Source organism: Myripristis murdjan, chromosome 19 (genome assembly GCF_902150065.1).
Source record: "Myripristis murdjan chromosome 19, fMyrMur1.1, whole genome shotgun sequence".
NCBI lineage: Eukaryota > Metazoa > Chordata > Actinopteri > Holocentriformes > Holocentridae > Myripristis > Myripristis murdjan.
The window spans coordinates 22,476,337-22,499,221 of NC_043998.1; the positions used below are offsets into that span (position 1 = coordinate 22,476,337).

At 41.2% G+C, this 22,885-nt stretch overlaps 1 protein-coding gene across 1 annotated transcript; it reads right to left on the bottom strand.

The window, feature by feature from the left end:
- Positions 1–1,871: 1,871 nt before the first annotated feature.
- tnfrsf13b (TNF receptor superfamily member 13B) lies at positions 1,872–9,833 on the bottom strand. Its single transcript, XM_030078435.1, has 5 exons — positions 9,783–9,833; positions 8,064–8,183; positions 6,129–6,269; positions 4,745–5,029; positions 1,872–2,837 (listed from the first exon to the last, which is right to left on the bottom strand). The coding sequence occupies exons 2-5, from the start codon at positions 8,176–8,178 to the stop codon at positions 2,569–2,571; spliced, it is 810 nt and encodes a 269-aa protein (XP_029934295.1). The 5' UTR covers positions 8,179–8,183; positions 9,783–9,833; the 3' UTR covers positions 1,872–2,568.
- Between the last annotated feature and the right edge of the window lie 13,052 nt (positions 9,834–22,885).

Here is a 22,885-nt window from a genome sequence, read left to right on the forward strand (position 1 = left end):
ACACACACACATATACACACACACACACACACACTGAACTGCTGCAAGAACTGGACACAACCAAGGAAACACTCACAAATAAAGAAAAATCTATATCTCTAAACTCTTTTTTTGTGCTGCATATTTATTCTCATCTGTCGGACGGGAGAGTGTGTCGGTGTGTGATTGCAGGCGTTTAAAAGGGACACTCCTCCGTTAGGTTACAGAGGACGATTTCACCTCTACAACCATACACACTGCAGAAAGTCAAAATCTCACCAAGATTATTTGTCTTACTTCAAGTAAAAATGTCTTATTTCTAGTCAAAATATCTCATTACACTTAAAATAAGACATGATCAACACAGAAATAACTTGTCTTTAGCTTGAAACAAGAAACAAATTTTGCCAATGAAACAAGCAAATTTTCACTTGTAAAAATTTGCTTGTTTCATTGGTAAAATTTGTTTCTATTTTAGCTAGAAATAAGACATTTTTACGTGAAATAAGACAAATAATCTTGGTAAGATTTTGACTTTTTGCAGTGCAGAGCAGATACAGGGGCATGAAGTCTGGGGTGCACACATCGAGGTACACTCAGCTTCAAAAGCAAAATAATGCACCGTCACCATTTTTCTGCACCGTCAGCCTCAACTAACCTCAGATGAGGAGTGTCCCTTTAATAAACTCTGAGAAACGAGACCGTGTGGATGAATGGTGTTTGGGTGTGTTTTTCCTCCCTTCCAGGCTGCCTTTCGTGCGACACAGAGATCTACTTGAAGAGACCTGAAACTTCCTTGAGATACGTAATGCATCACAGTGAACATCCATTTTTGACTTCTAATGCCAGGATCAAACTACAGCATGGGTTCTCAGACCATCATTTTTGGGAGTCCCAGGTTGATTAAAACAAAAGAAAAAATATATATATTGTGTATATCATTATTATTATTTTGTCATATGTTACTCTTCCTCACTGAGTCGTTTTAAAACACAAGGGCTCCTCTGACAGTTTGGCAAATGAAACAACCTGAAAAGGATCATGTTTCATGTTTCATCATCATGTTTTTGGTGGACTGTTCACCTCTCTCCATATGCGGCCTGTGACAGGAGTCGTGAGTAGGCATTGGTTGGATTTAAGAGGTCACGAGCCAAAAAGATCAAGAACCACTTGGCATGTCAGCATGTCAAGTTTGTCAAAAAACCTTACCTGTTAAACCATCTGCACCACAAACCTGATTTCTTGGAATATGTCCAATTATACACTTTAAAGCCGCCTGACCATTTGTTCATTAACTTCATATTCAGGCAGAGCAAAAACTGTGTCAGTAATGTGAAGTTTGCCTGTGTGCAGTAAATGGGCTAAAACATGCAAAAACACTGGTGTTGTCCCTTTAAGGAGCCCAGTTTGGAACCGGTGTGTGAGAGCGTGCACAAGGAAGAAGACCAGGGAGAAGGGGGGAGGTCTGAGGGTAGAGGGATGGTGTGAACTTTTTACTGAAAATATGGAGTAACTCTGGTTCTCTGTTTGGAGTCGGAAGGTCAGGTCAGGAGGCCAGGAAGGTGGAAGAGTCGAGGCCAGATGGAGCGATCAGGTCACCGCAGGACAAGAATCACAATCATTTGATTTGGTACCTGCACGGCATCCACCACTATCGGTAATGTTACAACATATATTTTGTTAGATTTGCATAAAACACACCACGAGACATTTACTCCCGTCTCCTTAAAGCTGGAGGTCAGCTCGTCGATCACCAGAGTCTTCATATTTTCTCAGTGTATTTGCATGTGTGTATTGTTACCAGCAATATTACTCAGTTTTCAGTTGTTACTGCCATTTATTTGTGGGTTTCATTCACTTTTCACTTGGTTTGGTGATAAAGGGCCGAGCACTTATGCGCAAACCTGAAGCCATACACATGAGTAGGTAGTAAAGTAAATAAGGGTACATCAAGTAGAAGTGCCTGCCTGTTCGTAACCTCTTAATTATCATTTTCCAAGGCATCCTTACGTAAAGCAAAGTAACTGTGTAACCGTAACTCAGGTGGGGGGGCAGTTGACCACAGACTCAACGTCAGTCCAGATGCAAAGTCCAGATGCCTTTGATAAAACTGTCCATCATGTTACATTCTGTCGTTCAGAAGATGCTTCTGTGCAAACCAACTTGGATGTTTTTCCAGTTGCAGTCAAACCAGCTGTATCTCACAGTCTTTATCAATTAAGCTCTCAGTAGGAATAAGTAGCACTCATACTTCATCCTGTCCAGACACACACACACACACATCCATACACGCCTCTGTTTCAAGCCAAAAAAAAAAAAAGCAAACAACAAAGCAACACTTTTGAAGAAGATGAGGTCGGCTGATGTAACAACTACCAATCACCGGTAGTTTGACCAAAGCCGTGGATTATTTCGGCCTCTTTGGAGACCATTTTTCTCAGTTTCACAGTTTGAACATGTGCAGTGTTTTGCCTCTGTGGGGCAGGATTGAGCTGCTTGGGTTAAGATGTGAAAACGTCCACCGTCTTCCAGTGACCGTTGGGCCGTTCCGCTCAGAAACTGGGCTGACGGGGGAAGAGCAGACTGTCCTCATCCCACGGCGGCCTCCTTCTCCCGCTGGACGTTCAGCCCAGGGTTGTGCTGGCCCTCCTGAGCCCACAGAGGGGTTTCTTCTGAGGGCTTGGTCTGCTGGAGGACAGCCTGCTGGTAGAAGGAGAAAGGGAGTCCCAGCGGCCTCTCGTCAGCCTGGTTTGGGGCTCTCGGGTCTGGGAAACAGTGGACACACACGCAGGTCTCAGTGGGGGTGGAGTCATCATTCGGCTCGGTGCGACGGAGGATGCTCGAGTCCATTAGTCTATCTGCAGACGGACAGGAGAGGGCAGCAGACACACACACACACATTACAGTCACGTACAGTGTGTTGATCTGATGCAAGCCGAGTGAGCTGCAAGGTGCAAAGACGTCCAGACTTTGCCTTTGCAGAAGTTTCACTTTTACCTGCATTAACAAACTACTGCTGCACCTTTAATTCATCATGCAAGAGAAATTAGCACGAAAAACTACCATGTGCTCTCTTGAGTAGTTTTAAGAGTCTGCTGTCTAGTTAAGTGAGAGACACTTTTGCATAAAAAGCATTAAAAACAGACATTTCGTTTTTTTTTTTTTTCTGTAATGTGTCAAAGCAAAAAGTTGCAATATTAATGTGGCAAATCTGCATAAAAGACATTTATTATGGCTGCCTCTGTCATATTATATATTAACTTTAGAGTCAACAAGTATTTACAAGTGCCAGTGTCAAACTTCTCACAACTTTAGACGTGAAGGATTTGAGAAAAAAAAAAAAAAATCCTCATCTTATAGTTGTGTAATGTTAAACTTCATTCCTTAAATGACAGATTTGGAGGCAGGGATGTGGATTTCTCCCATCATTATTTACAACTGAGCTAGGTAAACTGTGTCTTTAACAACTTTGCATGTATGTAATTCCAAATGAATTTTGTTTTAAACACAATGATAAAACAAGTGGAAAACTGGCTCCTCTGTACAGCCCACAAAAGGCCACAACTTCATGTTTAAAGCTGCACTTGTGAAGAGGTTTATGTAAAAATGCACCTGTCCTGACTTGTAACACAGGAAGTGACAATTGAAACTGTAGAGCAAAAAGTACAAAGCCTTCTCTCAAACAATGAGCCGACGTTTTTTGAATAATGGTTAGGTTTGCCACCAAAAATGTTTTTGGCATCATCACCACTCCAGACAAAAAAAGGCATTTAGGCTAAAAGTGTGTGCAGTTTTTCCATTAACCATAGGTAATTACCAACAGGCCCTTGTGTGTTACCTCTTTTATCTACTTAATATTTGTTTGAGATGCTCAAAACTTTACTCCAAAGACAAGAAAAATGATTTGTAAGAAATAGCATGCCGTTGAATCGGTCTTTCATCTATGCTTACAGGAGAGAGATTTCATGAATTGTGTGATCTTAGGTCGTGGACAGCAGCACATCGAGACGGTGTTTGAACATCGCAGCAAAACAGACCAGTATTTGATTTCAGTAAATGAAGAAAAAATAAAAGATTAAAAAATCAAGATTAAGTTTAAAAGAGGAAAAATAATGATGCAAACTAGGCAGTAGAAATAAAAACATTTGGAAATAAAGACTTTTGGTTTAGTGGTTAAGTCTAGAGACTGAGGGTCAGTCCTGCTCTGCCTCTGAGGGAAGCAGGACAACTTTAATCTGTGGATACAAAACTTAAATCTGAATCAAATCGCGCTCATAAATTTCTGACTTCACGTTAGCAGACAAAGCACCGAGGCCACTCTTAGCCTCATAATTAATTCGTTATAAAGTTATAATTTTGTGCCGTCCAGCAGTTGATATCATTGAGACAGTCTAGGCTCATCTGGCTTTTCAGACAGATCACAGTTCACTTTTTTGGTCTGCACAAGAAAGCCACCTTTACAAGTCATTTAGTCTCTTCTTCAGTGGTAAAAAATCTTAGTTAGACTTTACAGGTAAGCTCACGACAAAAAAAGTTTCATCTTTCATCTTTTCATCAGTGAGACGGAGAGGGTTTTGGGAACAAACGTAACAGTCTGACGTCTGGTTTTGAGTTACGGAGTTGAGGATAATTTTGTGCCACGCAACAGCTGATATCATTGAGAAAATCGAGGCTCATCTGGCTTTTGATAGTTGATAGCTGCCACCTCTTTAAACGAACTGAAGCAATAGAGTAAACGAGTAACTTGAGTCCACCCCACACTGACCTGTGGGGCTCTGCCCAGGCTCTCCAGCCTCCCTGGCTCCCCGGCCTGGGTCAGTCGCCCTGGGTCCTTGTCTGGAGGTCTTGACCCTGGCTCTCCTCCAGCAGACGGCCAGGGCCACACACAGGGCCGACAGCAGCAGCACCATGCACAGAGCCAGCAGGGAGTAGAGCAGGATGGTGGGGTGCGGCGGGGCGGTCAGCACAGGGCGCCCTCTGCTGGTCGGAGCCGGTGACACCGCTTCAATCGCAGGTTTTTGAACAGCAGCCAAGGTGGGCTTGCGGGGAACTGGAGGGACAGTTAGTGAAAGATATATTTACTAATGCATTTTAAATGAAGAGCGCAAACCAGGGCTAAGACAAGAAATGTGCACCAAAGCACAGACAATGCAGTAAAAGCTCTTACATTATGGCTTATTACAGAGTAAAAGAGTTGTCCTGAACTCCTGAGGCATTTCTGACGTCTATCCTCCTGCCAGGTGAGTGGCCTTCATCGCTCTTTACAGCAAAGGGATGCCCTCCTCTTTGAAACTGCAACCTGAGCCCTCCCCTTTGAAACTGCAACCAGTAGGGAACATTTCTTCTTTTGACAGATGTCACCAAACACCTGAAACTCCAATTCTGCAGCAAGGTGCAGATGGAGACCAGCAGGGTCTTTTTAAATGTTTTCATATACACTACTCACAAAAAGTTAGGGATATTTGGCTTTTGGGTGAAATTTATGGAAAATGTAAAAAGTTCACGCTACAGTGATATTATATCATGAAAGTAGGGCATTTAAGTAGAAGCATACACTGGTGATTTCCTCATCTCAAACAATTTCTTGAAACAAAAGCCAACAACAGTGGTGGATATACCACAACAAAAAATGTCAGTGTCAATAACTTGTCATGTGCCCTTGAGCATCAATTACAGCTTGACAGCGACGTCTCATGCTGTTCACAAGTCGACTTATTGTCTGCTGAGGCATGGCATCCCACTCTTCTTGAAGGGCGGCCCTCAGGACATTGAGGTTCTGGGGTACAGAGCTCCGAGCCTCTACACGGCCACTCAGCTGATCCCATAGGTTTTCTATGGGATTCAGGTCTGAGAAAGTGCAGGCCGCTCCATCTGAGGTACCCCAGTCTCCAGCAGCCGTTCCCTAATGATACGACCTCGATGAGCTGGAGCATCAGACACCTGATGTGAATTTTGCCGTTAAACTCCTTGTTAGAGAACAGCAACTTGTGCAAAAAGTACTGAAACATTGAACAGTTGGACATGTGCATTCAAAAGTTTACAGAAGGTCACATTAAGTTCACCTGTAAAGGTTAGAATGCATTTTAGGTTCATCTTGAAATTTCACCCGAAAGCCGAATATCCCTAACTTTTTGTGAGTAGTGTATTTGTTTTCTGTGAGCAGCAGTACTCACTCTGACAGTGGGGGGCGCATTCTGCCGGATGTCCGCCACAAATGTCGGCGCACCTCATGCACTTCCTCAGCAGGTTGTCGTAGTAGTGGCCGGGCATCGCCTTGCACTCCGCAGACACTGACAGCAAACACGAATAACAACTTTCACCATCAACTCCATCAATTTCACATTATCTTCACATTGTAATGGATCAAACTGGTGGTGTTTTTTGGTTTTTTTTGTTAAGTCAGTGTCAGTCATCTGTTGTAGATTGCTCCTCTCTTTTACAGCGTTCCTTGTGATGTTATTTAAAGGCGTCTTTGCTGAAGCTACAGTCATTGGAAACACAAAAATGAGGACTGTTAAGGCTCACAAATGTGGAGTAAACACACCTAGCAACTTGGACCAATTATCAGAACCGTGCAGATTCATTAAATTACATGCTTATTTCACTCATTTTGCTAATAGTCTTCACTTAAATCGTCCCTCAGCCATTCTGATTATTGCAGCTTTAACCGTAACAGCAGGTAACTTCAAACTAGTATTTTTGTATTTTAAGAAAGATGGAAAGGAATGGTTAATTAGACGCAGAAAGTCACGGACGGGGCTGTAAGTTTTGGGGTTTCAGCTCATGTTTCCACACGGTGAAACTTCGATCAAAACAACGGTAAATGTTGTTTGAGATGACGCCTCCGTGCTGAGCTGTAGCAAAAGATGTCACCTTGAATCAACCTGTAATTCTAGCACCTGCGTCCTGGGCAGATCAGCGTCATTGTGAAAGTTATTTTGAAAGTAGGGGAGCGCATTGGGGAGAGATGGTCGAGTTTCCCCAAGTTGAATCAAAATCCAATCAGCGGAGTCTGAGGTATCACATGTGACGGACTGAGGGAGCGATTCCTACGAGGGAAACGGTAAATAAAGGTTTAATTTCCTCGATAATCAACTTTACAAACCACAGAGGACAGGCTCAGGAACCCAGACACAAACCTCACAAAGTATTGCTGTGACCCTGAAATGAAAAGTGAGCTTAGAAGAAAGGTGTGTGTGCTGCTAAATCCTATTCAATCTGAAATTCAGACCTTCATTTCTTGATGAGGCGGGTTCAGACCTGAGCTACATTACCGTGCATATGCAAACACAGAGGACAACATATTCCTCTGTTCTTTGAGTTTCTTGCGGAGGAAAATGTGCAGCCAAAAATTTGCAACGCAACTCAAACATCTGTTCAATCAAATAAAAGTTTCTGGTGAAGATCTGCCAGTGAAGACGAACATGTTCGCGTGTATAAAAATGACAGCGACGGCAGATTTTGGAGAGAATCAGATGGAAGCATTGAACCAGCATCGTGCAGTGTGTTAACTTTTGCACTTTTACATGGGCTTCAGGTCACAGACACTGTAAAAATCCCCCATTTTAACAATTTAGTCACATTCAGTGTGTTAAAATCTTTAAGAAAATCAATGAGATGAGATAATCACACTTTTTCCAACACAAATCCACTTCAAACCCACGTTTTAAATTCCCCTGAGTGGAAAAAATTTGAGACTGGACCTGCATGCATGGACTGTGTAAGGCAGTGAAATTTAACTGTAATGTGCCTTTCACAGACAGACTGTAGGTGACAAAGTGCTTTACAACAGCATCATACAGCATGCAGAGGAAATATTTCAAAGATAACGATGACCTGAAGCCCTGATGAAAGTGCAAAAGTTAACACATAGTACATGTGAAGAAGAAAGTAGAGAAAAATAATAATACATGTGAAAAAAATTGCATAAAATACACAAAATACACTTTCCTGTGTCAGTTTGTTGTGTTTGCATGTGTGCCTCGCATACAGAATAACAGGCCTGAGATTAGAATTAGGATTAAGATGCAGTTTAAGTGTGTGTGTGTGTGTGTGTGTGCGTGTGTCTGTGTGTGTGAACTCACGGCAGAATTTGTTGCATCGGACGTGTTTGTGTGGCTGCTGGCAGACCGTCTGACACCCCACACAGTCTGTGACCAAGCCATCCCAGTACTGACCCTCAGGGCAGCTCCGACCCATCAGCTCTGGTAACACACACATCAGCAGGGTGGAAACAGCTGTACACTTCACTGTACATGCGCATCGTGAACACTGTACGTGCAGTGCAGATCTGTCACAGCACAGAGGTGAAGGAAATCCTTCATCTGGGGTTTTCAGATGGAAACCCCAGAAACGACAAATTAAAGCCACAAGCAGCGATTTGGGGGATCAGGCCAACAAAGACCATCAGAAGGTGAAAGCTTCAACAGCTTCGTTAAAAAAAAAAAAAGTTTGGTGGCGTTAGGACAATCTGTCACTGAGTTATGGCCAAATTTAAGCCACGCACATGGAGCTGGTGGCGCCCCCTATTGAGCGATTTCAACTCGACACATGTGGTTCAACAATGTCAGGAAACAGATCCTGTGACTTCGGTAATGACTGGACAACCAATTTATGATTTGCTGTCCCATTTGTGGTATTCCACGACACTTTGTTTGCATTTATAGCGCCCCCTAGCTGTCGATTCATACGAAACTTTCAGGGTACGTTTCAGGTACTTATATGGACGTATCCTGTGAGCTGCATGATGATTGGCTGAACGGCTGTCCATTGATGTGCTGAGCAACGCCCCCTTTTGAAGCTCATTGATCAATATCTTGAAAACTAAATAAGAAATCAACAGACCAGGTCCAGTGATGATCCACGGCCCAGGAGGAGGTGTCCAAAAATGTGTTTTTCAAAAAATTCAAAATGGTGGGAAATCCAATATGGCGGACGTGAAACCAAAGCAGAAACATTGAAGCCCTGATCGCTTCATTTTTAAACCTGTGCCGCCGCTTTTGGGATTCACCTCATGAACTCACCATGAGCCAAAAGCAGCTGTTCGGCTCAGAGTGACGTTTCACCTAAACAAGTCTCGTCTTCAGGGTTCAAATCTGCAGTTAGAGTTTCACCGTTCATCCGTTCAAATCAAACAAGGTGAACAATCTACCAGTGGGATGAGATAATCCAGAATTTTACTGAATCAAGGGTCATTTTCTTCATCCTGGTGGTCCTACATGCCTTAATCTGCCTTGTTTCAACACATTTATACTTATTCCAGAAAAAAAAAAAAAAAAAAAAACACGGGATTATCTCATCCTGCTTCACTTATTTGGTGCAAAACAAGATTTTAAGACACAATATGAGACAGAGTGACTTGTTCAGATGAAGAGATTTGGTGGTGCAGCGTGCAGTCTCAGCCTCTGCAGCGCTTTAACACAGCTGGCCCATTTACTTAGACTACTTCTTTAAAAAAAAAAAAAAGATCAAAACCTTTTCAGAGCAGCTGAAGACGAAGAGCCTCACTGAAGCGCAATTTTTTACAAACGTCCACCCGTTTAAAAAATTATTTCTTTGTATTCAAACAGCCTCTCCGCTCCAGCGAGCACTGAGGCAGCCAGCTGTGAACGACACCTCCACTCCTCTCGGCTGCTCGCACGCACACACACACACACGCACACACACACACACACACACTTGAGGCTGAATGCAGACTTGATTGACTCTTGATCTGAGTATATCTGTAGCACACTGGACTCTTTGTATTATTCACGCTTCCTGTGTGATTTCATGTCCAGCAGCGAGCGGTGTGTCATACTTACAGTCAGCGGCGCCTGAAACTGCATCTGCCTCCGTGAAAGTCGCCTTCCTCCTCTCACATGAACCAAAACTTAGTTTGACTTTTTTTTTTTTTTTTTTTTACATCCTCCTTAATGACGTTTGCTGTTGCTTGTGACATTATCTTTCCCTCTAGCCTTTTACTGTGTGTTCATATTCAGTCTTAAAATCCTGTTTTTCTTCAAGCAGTACATGTTATATATATTTGACAGTGAGATTTGCATCAGGATGTTTTTTTTTTTCCAGAAACAGGCATAATTATGTTGAAATAAAGCAGATATGTCCACTAGGATGAAGAAAATGACACTAAATTCAAGAAAATTGTGGAAACCGGTGGGATTATCTCATCAAGCCGGCAGATTTTTTACCTTGTTTGAAGAAAAGCAAGATCTGAACAGTGAAGATGAGACTAAATGACTTGTTAAGATGGAGATTTTAAACCTTTTCCTGAACTAACAGCTGATCTAAACTGCGTCCTGGCCGTGAACCATCGTCCTGCTCCTCATCCTCCTCATCACGCTGATTTGAAACTGCAATAGAAACTGAGGTTTTTGGGGTTTGCCTCCCACCTAGACCACAGAGCGGGACAACAACACGCGGCGCTGGAGAGACCGGAGGGGGGCCCCGGGGGGGCGGACGGCTTACCTGTTGAGGCGCAGCGGCAGCGGGACGGCGTCGGGCTGGCAGAGGAGCTCAGTGTGCTCGGTGTGAAACAGGCCGCTATTTCAACATGGAAGCTCATTTGGGTATGAACTCACTGCTGGCCGTGGGACTTCCCCCTTGAAAGGTTTTGGGTGAGGAGGACCCAACTCCACCCCAGCACACACACACATACACACACACACACACACACACATGTAAGTGTAAGGATGGAATAGTGGGCTGATGATTCTGTAGAAATTAGACACTCGCATGCTGATGATTTATTAATGAGCTCGGGTCGTGCAGCTTCACGACGGGCGAGGGAGCCAAACATTTTGAAGAGCATTTTTGTCCAAACACGACTGGATCATGTGAGCCGGCCGCAGAGGGCAGGGGCAGAGCGGTCACGAGGCGAGGGGGTGGACCCCGGCCCCTCCGTCCCACACACTTTATTTTATTCCACCTATAAACTGTCCCAGTCCGTCCGGTCACCAGACAGGTGACACCCGCCTCGTCTCGACTGCATTTTTTGGTTTTTAAGGCTGCGCTCAGACGCCTTCCGCCGGCATGTGACCTTTTGAAAACCGAGCAAACCGAGCGGGATTTCTTTGAAAAACATGAGGAATAACTCGACAAGGAAATTCGCAAGAGGAGACTCCAAAATCAACAAGGGATTAATTAAAAAAAAAAAAAAAAAGAAGAAGAAAGACAGAAAATGACCAGCGAGCAAAGTTCCACCAAGAAAAATATTACCGGAAAATCACAAGAAAAAAAAAAAAAGTATTTCCTCTAAAATATGAAAAACAAAAAAGAAATAAAATGAATTTTGTTAAGAGAGTGAAGGAAAACCTTGCGTTTCAAAGGTTTAACACACACACACACACACACACACACACATACACACACAGTCAAAGTGACACAAACCTGCCGATTTATTTTTATGTAAAAGAAACGAGCCTTTCCCCTGAAGAAGCCGCCCCCCCAGTCTTTTGAAATGATGTGTCCGCCATGAAACCTGCAACTGGCTTTGCAAATTTTATCTACTTATGTAATAACTTTATTTCCAAAATAATAAAGAATGTGAGTCACTCAGCATTAGTAAGAGAGGAGCATTCACCGTGCGGCAGAGGAAAGACGACGACGAGGCCGAGCCTTTTCTCAACAAGTTAAAAAAAAAGACATTACTCATAAGTTTGACCATTTTTTTAAGATGTAAATTAATTATTCACTCAGAGTCTCATCAGACACTGTAAAACCCCCCATTTTAACAATTTAGTCTCATATTCAGTGTGTTTAAGAAAATCAATGAGATGAGATAATCACACTTTTTCCAACACAAATAAATTTGTTTCCAAAATTTTCTTGAATCATGTGTCATTTTCTTGATCCTAGTGGCTGATCTGCCTTTTATACTCGTTCCTAGAAAAAGAAAAATCCTGAAACAAGTGAAACTGCACTGGAAACTTGCGGGGTTATCTCATCCCACTGGCAGATTAAGTCCCTTTTTTGAAGAGAAACACTGAATATGAGACTGAATGAGCCGCTAACATGGCGATGTTTTGCTGTTTACTGGTTTCAGGGGAGAGTGGTCGTGTCCCGTGACGGTCGAAATGCCTCTAAACACCCTGACAAGAGTACAGGCGCACCTCAAAAACTTCGAGTATCAGGGAAAAGTTCATTTTTGGGGGGCGGTTTTATCAAGTCCAGAGTCAACACAGCCGTCTAGCGGGAGATTTTAGAGCCCCTCATGCTTCCGTCTTCATGGAGACGCCCAAACTCCTGGTAACTGGTTTTTACTGGCCGCGGTGTTACTGTGTTTGATTGGCCAGCCAGCTCGCCTGACCTGAAGCCCAACATGCAGAATGAATGGATGATTGTCAGCCTGGGCTTTGATAACACCTCAGCTGATGGCCTCGCCGCCTCGCCGCCACAAACATACTCTCCAGAAAGTCGACGTTTCCGTTTTATAAATCCTATTTTGATCGGTTTTATGTAATATTCTAACATTTTGAGATATTGGATTTTTGATTTCCATAAAGCGTACGCCACAATCATCGAAATGAAAACCAAAAAAAAAAGGCTTGAAAGGATTCACTTTATGTGTAATGAATCGAGAACAGATGAAACTTTCACTTTTTTGAATTAAATTAAGGAGAAAAATGAAAGTCGTTTTTAAAGCCGGGCAAAACACGGCTGATTTGTAATCACTTGATCTGAAAATGCTCCAGTTCAGCAGTCGGTGAGTCAGACGCCCGGTGACTCAGTGCTCGTATTTATTACAATTACAAGAAGAGTAAAGTCACTTTCCCAACATCAGTGTGAGACAAGCGGGCAAATCCACCAGCAGCTGTTTCACTTCCCACTCACTGCAGCCTGATGTAAATGTTGCATCTATTCTTTTTTAACTTTCATACAGGATGTTTTTCTTTTTTGGGGGGCTACGCACAAGCCAATTTTTCAATAAGCACAGAGTACATATATATATTTTTTACAATGTGAAACAACACATTAACAGATGCAAATTAGTGATTTTCTTCCTGTCTGCTTTTCGTCATCGTCAAAGAGAGAGGTCTTATGTTTTGTTTTGCTACAGGTACATTTTCTTTTCTGCATAACAGTCAAGGAATATTTGTCTGTAACACAGAGACAACGTGTGAAAGTTTTTATGGTCTTTTTTTGGGGGGGAACATGATGAGTTTGAACTTTATTTTCAGAAACAGCAGAGATGGAAAATGCAATAAAAAAAATGGCATTATTGCTGCAGGTAATTCTTTGTTGTCTGTTCTGCAGCGGATAGAGCATCTCTGTTGTTTCTAAATCAGAACTGGAACACAAGTGAAATTATAAGAAACATAAGAATCTGTAAAATATGTGCAATTCTGTTACAATATATTACACCAGTGTAAATAATGTGGAGAAATGTGATCTGTAAACCAAAGGACATCCTCAAATGTGCGATATTGGAAAGGAGAAGAAAAAATATACCCTTACCCATCAATTTGACATACACAGTTAAAGGAACAGTTCGCCCAAAATACAAAAAAAAAGGGGACGTTTTCTCATCATCGAGTTTCTGTACTCAAACGCTCAAGAATTTACATGAGAAAAACTCCACAGACAATCAAAACCACATGGTGAGATGAGCCTGAAAGAGATTAAATCTTAATCTACCAACTGTGGGCATAGTCTCATTCGGTTTGAGGCTATCCACAGACCGCACCGTTCCAAATCCAGATTGGGTCTCTGATCTTGTCTTAATTGTACTTGGAACTTCAGATTTCACATCTGTATTGAAAAGAGCAGAGCAGTTTCTTTCCTGTGATCTGACTACGGCTTAAAAAATAATTCTGACAATCTGGAAGAGGAGGGAAATTCCCATTTTTAGGCTGTGGCTCAATGAAACGACCGATACCCTTCACCTTGAAAAAATAAGATTTTAACATTCAGCTGGCCCGTAGTGGACGCTCCTCATGTAGTCGACTGTCTGTTGTAACTTTTCACCTTTTTTTAAATGATTATTTATTATTTAAATGATTATTTATTATGATTATTATTCATGTTGGACATAATCTGATGTGTTGTCATGCTTGAAAATGTCTTTGTTCTCATGTCCTATATCTTGAAATCCCTCTTTAATAAATCATACTTGACCAAAAAAAAAAAAAAAAAAAAAAAGACTAAACATGCTCGGGTCTTTTCAAAGACAATGACAGGGACGCCTGACATAATCCAGGATCAAACAGTTTCTTTGGGAATAATTTCATGCTGAAGAAGTTGGCAGATGTATCTATCAGCCCCCAACAAGTGCAGATTAGAGGCGGATGGATACAGCTCACCCCGACGACTATAAATCTGATTATCTCGGGTTTTCATGCCATTTAATTTGGGAAAATCATTCATTTGAGGGTTTTTTTTTTTGCCAGTTTGCGCTCCACAGACTGGTCCCGCTGTATCAGGGTGAAGGGGAGACAGGCTGGAAACCTCACCAAATCACACAGAGACTATCCACACGGCTCGAGTGCACCAGTGGATTTTGGGTGCACTGGACCTTTAAAGTGTATACTTCAGTAATCATGCAGTTCAAAAAAACAAAGTGGGACTTCCACTTGGCCACATCTGCATGTAAATCCTGTAAGTGTCCTGTAAGTGCCATATTTACTGAATATACAAAGCATTTGGGGCCTGTTCCTGGTATTTAGCTGCAGCTTTTTTTTTTTTGCATAATCAACATTGTCTCAAAAACTTAAAAAAAAAAAAAACTCTTCTTTCTCATCTGCTTCTCTTCATCTGCACCTCCTCCCTTGCGACCTTACGACGATCACAGGTATTATCTTTTCTTTGGAGTCACATCACCACTTCACAAAGACACTAATAACAATAATAATAATGATGATGATGATGATGATGGTGGTGGTGGATTCGGTGTGTTAGTGAAACACAAGACAAAGAACAAAACCAAGAATGTGAGGCAGTGTCTTTACCTGGGGACGCGGTGAGGCGATGACTCGGCCTCGGCTGTTGAGTCACAGCGAAACTGCCGGCGTCTCTGCCCGCGTTTTTTCCTCCGCTCGGCCGCCGCTGAACCGTCACACAATAGATAAGATTAGATTCAACAACAACATTAAAAAAAAAAAAAAAAAAAAAAAAGAGGAAACCGGGTTGAAATCGGGTCGTGGCCAAATGGTGAAATGATACAGCAAAGAAAAATAAAATCAACCCTCCCTACCATCTTTGGGGTGAACTCAACCCCATTCTATGTTTAATGTCTTTAAATACATCATTAACCTTTTTTTTTTTTTTTTGCTTCATATTTAAAGACTTAATTTGCCTAATTTAATGGGCACAAGTGAGTAAACGCTAAATTAACATGATGATGTGTTTTCAACGTCCTGGACACATTTTCTACCCGTCAGTTTTTCACTGGGGTCAAATTTCACCTCCAGGCTGTTGCTTTAGCTGTTAAAACATGTAAGAAACGCCAACATTTGACACCCGTTTGTTTTAGTTATTTTGAATGAGGAACTATGACACGACGTTTGTAATCTTCACAAAACTTCCTTCTGCTTTGTGGCCCTCAACGAAAAGAAAAACCACACCTGTAGCAGTGAGAGAGACAGAGTCCGGTTTGTGTGAAATCGGGAAGAGAAAGACACGATTCCCACAGGAACTTTGATGTGTGTGTGTGTGTGTGTGAGTGTGTGTGGGTGTGTGTGGAGGGGGTTACATTTCATTTAAAGAGCTATTGACGTCATTGATGAGAAATATAAAATACAAAATGTTGACATTTGAAGGTCAAGCTAAAACAGAGCAAACAGACGTCATACACCAGTGCATACACACAACAGCTGCGAAAAGGCAACTGTAACTTTGCCAGAAATACAAAAAAATCTACATAGAACAACGTAAAACCACCCGATTCAGTTCATATTCTAATTTTTTTTAGTGATTTTCGTGTTTTGGCTTTGACTGAAAACCTGCACGCTCGTCTGAGTCAAGAAAACTGCAACCTCTCGATGTGAAGGAACTGTTTCACATAGGAAAAAAAACTCACACAGCAACACGGTTTGTCTTAGTTCCTTAAAAGTTTACATCTGGGAAATCAAAGGTTTTGACCTGACAATGACAACGTGAGAACAAAAACAGAGACACAATGTGAAATTCATACCAACGGGGATATAGAAGTCATAGATAATTAGGTTGTTCATCGACTCCTGGAGGAAATAAAAGCAGTATAAACTAGATTATGAGAGTAAATACTCAAAATCTCAGTCAGTATCTCATATTTTCATCACCAGAAAACATTTATCGACGGAGAAATCATGTGTCTACGTCACAGAAAGCTTCCTGAGGTGTGCGCCGTGAAATCTCCTCTGAACAGCGAGCTTTCACAGGCTCGCTTTTTCTACAATCGATCGTGATTCTGCTCAATTTCACACCTTTATGTGATTGCATACAGATTGATTTCAGCCATTATTTTAATTTTAATGTTTCCTCTTGCTTGTTGCCGCTCCTTCTTTCCTGCCGTTCTCTGGTCTTGTTTTTCCCCTCCCTGTGGAGCGCGTCGCAAAGTTTCTGCTCTCAGACATGCACTAAATAAAGTGTAATTATCTTTATTTGCAGCATTAAAAGCCAGCATGCGCGTATATAGAACAGCTGCAAGGCACTTTGCAAGGATTATTATCATTTCTAAATCTGTAGCCTCCTTCAGGAGTTGCAAAAGGCATCACAACAAGTAACAAAATCAACAGCTAAAGCAAGATATTATTTAATATAGAGACAAAAGCAAGGCAAGAGTCGTTTTCAGCCTCTTTTACGACGCTCGCCTTATCTCGACATATTTGGCCTTTGCACGCTGCCGAGGCCGGCGAAGGGAAAGCGAAGGCAGTGCAGAGTTAAGGTGTCACGTCCCGGCTCTCACCTCTAACCAAACATCCACCTTGAGAAACTCGAGCGCCCAGAATAGCAGCCGGCAGCAGATGGCTAGTCAAATTCACAATTCACACGAGAGGAAAGGAAGAAGGTTCACACTGATAAAAATAAAATACCAACTAATGGTCAAAACACCGAGCGCTGCAGGAAAAGTCAGGTGACTGAAACCATTTTGGGGCACGTTTTTTTTTTTTTTTTTTTTTTTTTTTTTTTGTTTTTGTTTTGTTTTTTGAAATTGCTAATTTGACCCGCTGAGATTTTACAAGAAGTCGGTGTTTGTGAGGAAGAGGGAGTCAGGTGTGAGGTGTGTGTGTGTGTGTCAGAGCGCTGACTCATCTCAGTACGCTCAAATGTTTTAACGTCACCGTCTCAGTCGCTGTGAGCAAAAACTGTAGCCATCAACCTGTGAGGAACCACCGTCACACACACACACACACGGTGACACACACACACGGTGACACACACAAGGTGATTTAGTGATTGACAAGAGGTGAAAAATCCCTTGAAAACTTGTGAAAACCTCCCCGTCCTGAACATGTCAGCTTTGCATTTTGACTTTTTTGACTTTAGCCATGAAGTTTTGAAAAGGATAAAATAAAAAGAAATAAAAAAGAAAAGAAAAGAAAAGGAAACTCCTTCTTTCTCTTTCTTCGTTTGCCCCTCCTCCACGGCGGCCCAAAGCACGCCTGTACGATCAGGTCGATGGCGCTGTGGTCGATTTGCCAGCGTATCGCGGCTGAAGAGCTCTCTGCAGAGGAGAGACGACGAGAAACAGATGAAATTAGTTTTGTTCAGGGGAAATGAAGAGGTGCGAGTGACAAGTAAACCCGGGCCTGGAGTCTCATGAAAGAAATATGGGGGAAAAAAAACAACATATTTTTAAGTGAAATATTATTTTTCTCTTAATTGAAGTCTTTGCATCAACTTATCACCATCTATTTAATAAGCAAACTCTGAGGTTTCCATGATGGACTGATAAATTAATAATTACTTTTTTTTTGTGACCAAATTTTTATTATTTTCCACAATTAATAACAGGTCGGTTCACATATTTAACATACATAATACATATGCAAACTCGTCAGTCTCCTTTATAGTACATGACTGCCTGACATCCCCTTCCTTCCCATCTCCCTAGCCCTAACATCCTTTGGTTCTTTGTAGGCACCTTAGCATTGAGGAATACATACATCATACATCAAAGAAATGAAAAAATTAAGAAAACATCTAGGCTATATACATTTCAAATATGCACACATACATACATTTACATATGTATATGTATGTACATATACATACATATACACATACATACACACAGAAATACATGAAAAATGCATTTCTGTCCGTCTATATCATACATATGTTTTTTACCTTATCTAAAGTCTGTGTTAGTGCCTCTATAGTTTTTTTGTTTTTAGCTCCATTTGTTCTGGCAATAGCCGACTCAATGTTCAGTACATTTAAAAAACAGATCAACCACTTACTAATAAGGATAGCAATTACTGATGAATTATGATAAATGAATTAGACTTAGAACCTTGACCTGGATGACATGGAATATACATTTTTTTTTTTTTTAAAGGAAAGAGCTTTTTTTTTTCTTCTGGGAGGAAAATAACAATCCCGTCTGCTCTATATTTGTTGCATTTCTCTCTTGTGCTTCATGTAATTCATCATGTGTTTGATTTATAATAATAAATCAGAAAGTAGGCTAAAATATCCATGTGTCGACTTGGGTCATATTGATGTTGGCAATAAATAATCTGACCCTGCTGTCATTTTGATCAGAGCTTGTCCACTTTGGCTTTTTTGAAATCAGATTCTGATGCCAGTATTCATTATCTTGTGATTTTACTACTTTATTACTATTTTTTCTGCAGGTTTTCAGTGTTTCCACCAGATTTTAATACTAATGAAGGTGGAAGAGGCTCTGTAACAGCTTTTCAAACTAAAACTCTCCTATTAAAGCCAGACTGATGCAGTTAGCAGCTCTTTAAGGCCTCACCTGCCGCAGGTAAACTCTGGGAAACTCTGACTGACTTAAAATGAAAGACGAGGGAAAGAGGAATGAATTTGCAGAAATATGATGAACACCCAAATGAATAACTTAAAAAAAAAAAATCCATTTTCAGGCTTCCTTCAGCCTGCTGGAGCTGTGACGAGGGAGAGCTGAATGAAATGACTGGCTGACATGCAACGTTTAGTAAAAATCATATTTATAGCCCCCCTGGTTTCAACATTACGCCCTGACATGTTTGTCTGCTGCTGTTTGCAGTCAGAGCCTCTCTGTGGCACCGAGCGTGAATTATTAAGTGGTGTGTAACGATTTTCTTCCTCTTTTTGCCTTTTCTAAGTTTAGCACTGCGCAGATCTCCCCTACAAACAGTGTGTATTATTCAGCATTTCCTCGTCCTCAGATAAACAGAGGAGTGAAACTGTTCAAAGAAACTTAACTTCCACTTTATCATGAAGATTTATTTTCCTTTACTGCTCCGTTTAGATCAGAAATCGCTTTCGGAGGGAGTCCTGGTCCGAGACGAGCAGCAACAAATGAATTTTATGACTAAAAGCAAAATGAGTCAGTTTCGTTTTCAGGAAGCTGGGAGGGCCGGGAGCCTTTTCTCTGAAAGCCAGAGGATGATCTCAGAGCAGCGCTCATCCTGAAACTCCGAACGAAACAAAATCCCTGCCAAAAAAATAATAAAAAAAAAAACAGTCTCTGTCTTAACAAGTCATTCACTCTCATATTCAGAATTTTTTTTTCTTTAAACAAGGTAAAAAAAAAAAAAAATGCCTGTGGAATCCCACTTGTTTCGATTGTGGTTTCACATGTCTTAGGCTTAAAGAAAAATAATAAAACAAACAAACAAACAAACAAAAATTCTGAGAACAAATAGCCCCAAATAAATGAGAATGACACTCGTTTTTGACAAAAATAAAATAAAATAAAGTAATTTAGTATTTTATCTATCTATCTATCCATCTACCTATTATATTTTATTTTATTTTATTTATACATTTATTTATTCATTTATTTATTTCGTTGCAGTTGTTGAAACAATGACTTGTTAACATTTTTTAATTTTCAAAGTTAATTTCACTTAATTTGATTTTAATTTATTATTTGATTTGATTTGAAAAGTTTAGTGTGTTGACGTGTGTGCGGCTGCTTGAGGAGAAAAATCAGCCACTTATTTGGAGGTGAGTGGCAGCAGGAGAAGGGAGGAAGAGAGGAAACCATGTGCACTGCCTTTCTTCCTCTCGGCTTGAGTTATTCCCTGCACATCAGGTGTTAATAATAACATCTAGAGTTAATAACAGATCTGAGTTAAGACGAGAGGGGAAACAAAAAAACATTCATGGGAGTGACGACAGGCAAACTGACCTTCCTGACATGAGACAGGAATAAAATCTCATTTTCTCCTCTGGTCTCTACTGGAATGTGCTGCTGCTGCTGCCGTCACAGCGAGGCCGGAGAGTTTCTGCAGTGCCACCTTTCGACCAGCAGATGGAGACAGATCACAGGGTTTGAGGAGCCACAACATGAATCCAAGCGGTTCAGCCTCACTAACTCCATTGTCAGAGCATGAAAATGATTCAACCCGGCACTTTGCACACCTGCTGTCCCTCATGTCGCCTCATGAAACCTGCACAATGTCTCGCTGTTTTCACTTTCCCAGCGCGGAGGGAAAACCCAGTTTAGAGCTGTGAAAAACCCAACGAGGCACAAGTTTCTTGGTGCATTTCATTTCATCTGTGCAGGTGGAAGTTATGAGACAGAGACTGTGAGACAAACAAAGTGCAGAAAATCTCCTTCTTATGTCATTTAATCTCATCTTCAGAGATTAAGTCTTACTTTTCCTGAAACAAAGTGGAAAAAATCTGCCAGTGGGATGAGAAAATCCCACTCATTTCCAACTTTTTTCCAGAGTTTTTCCCCTAAATTTTCATTTTCTTGACACCAGTGGCCTGACCTGCCTCATTCTGCACTGCACAAATCTCCATTTGTCAAATTATTTAGTCTATTATTTAGTGAATCAACTTTTTTAAGTTTGACCAGTGTTATTTTTTTTTATTTGGTTGAACAAAAAGTCATGCAATGCAAAACCAAGAAGCAGCAATGCACCTTAACAAACATCTGGCACAGCTGGTTAATGTTACACTGCAAAAAAAAAAAAAAAAAATTCCCCAGTTTAGCAGGTGATTCAGTCCCATATTCAGTCTTGAAAAAGGGCAAAATCTGCCAGTGGGATGATATAATCCCACTTGTTTCGAATGCAGTTTCATTTGTTTCAGGATTTTCTTCTGGGAACAAGAATAAATCTGTTGAAACAAGGCGGAATGAGGCAGATTAGCCCACCGGGATCAAGAAAATAACACTTGATTTGGAAAAGATTGGAAGACTAAATGGAGATTGTTGCAGCCTGTTAATCCTGTACACACCAAAACTCTCAAATCTGTTACCCAACCTGTTCGCAGACAGTTCCCAATTTGCCATCAGATGGAAAGAAAATGAAATTGGGCTTTTTCTAAACCATTCCTCTGTGATAGTACGCACCGACAAGCATGCAAAACGACTGCTCTCCCATCCACTCCTCCGACTCGATCATCAAGTTAGCGGATGACTCTACTGTGTTCGGCCTCATTACTGGAGGAGACGAGTCTGCGTGCAGAGACGAGGTGCACAGACTGTCCATACGGTGCAAGGAAAACAATCTGACACTGAGCATCGATAAACCCAAAGAGATGCTGCTGGACTTCAGGAGAAACAGAACAGATCCATCTCCTCTCCTCATCAATGGAGAGGAGATGGATGAGGAGTTCCTGGGGTTCTGCCATGTCTCAGGACCTCTCCCCTCTCTGCCAGCACTACAGCGACAGTTAAGATGTCCCAGCAGAGACTGCACTTTTTAAGGCTGCTCCGAAAGAACAATCTAAAGGAGGATCTGCTGGTGACCTTCTACCGCTCCACTGTGGAGAGTGTGTTAACATGCTGCATCGACGTGGGGTTTGCTGGCTGCACAGCTGCAGACCGGAAGGCCATTCAGAGGATCTTTAATAGTCCAGTCTTTTTATGAAAAAACCTAGGACAAATTGCAAGAGAAGCAAACTCAACTGATTTTGAATCCTCAGTTTGTCCTGAGTGAGGGGAAAAAAATCCCAAGGAATCCCATTGGTGGAAAGTTTTGAAAATCACCTATATATGACCATATAATACAAAAAAAAAAAAAAAAAAAAAAAAAAACACCCTTTTTAACACACAGGTGAAAGGGGTTCAAAATTTTACTTTCAGATATCACTATAAAAATTCATAAGTTGATTACACACACAAAGACAAGAAAAAAAAAGTCAATTACAAGTTCTTTGAATTATTCTGTTTACACATGCATATCACACGTTATCTGATTTGATATGGAATATAAGGACTAAATGCCAGAACAGATATTTAAACAGTGAATTAAAAGGTTACTATACATATATTAACCTTGAATTAAAAGGTTACTATATAGTAATCTGGCATTTATTCCTTATATTCCTTATTAGTGCATATCAAATCAGAAAAATTTTGAACCCCTTTCCCCTGTGTGTTAAAAAGGGCATTTTTTGGTATTATATGGTCATATATAGGTGATTTGAGCACAAAACTTTCCACCAGTGGGATTCCTTGGGACTTTTTTCCCTCACTCAGGACAAACTGAGGATCCAAAATCAGTTGAGTTTGCTTCTCTTGCAATTTGTCCTAGGTTGACCCCAATTTTGGCCTAAAATTACTCGACTATAAGTCAGCAGAAAGAGCAATCGGCTGTCCCCTGGCTTCCCTGGAGGCCATCACCAGCTCTGGCTCCAGATTTCGGTTCCCACCTGTCAAAAGCAACAGGTTAAATAAATTTTCCTACATTCCCACAGCCATCTCTATCTTAAACTCCGGTCAGGGGAGGAGTTAACAAGCCCTTACCTGACAGAGTCTTATAGCACCTTGTGGCCGCAGGGTTTTAACGTATTTACATACCTT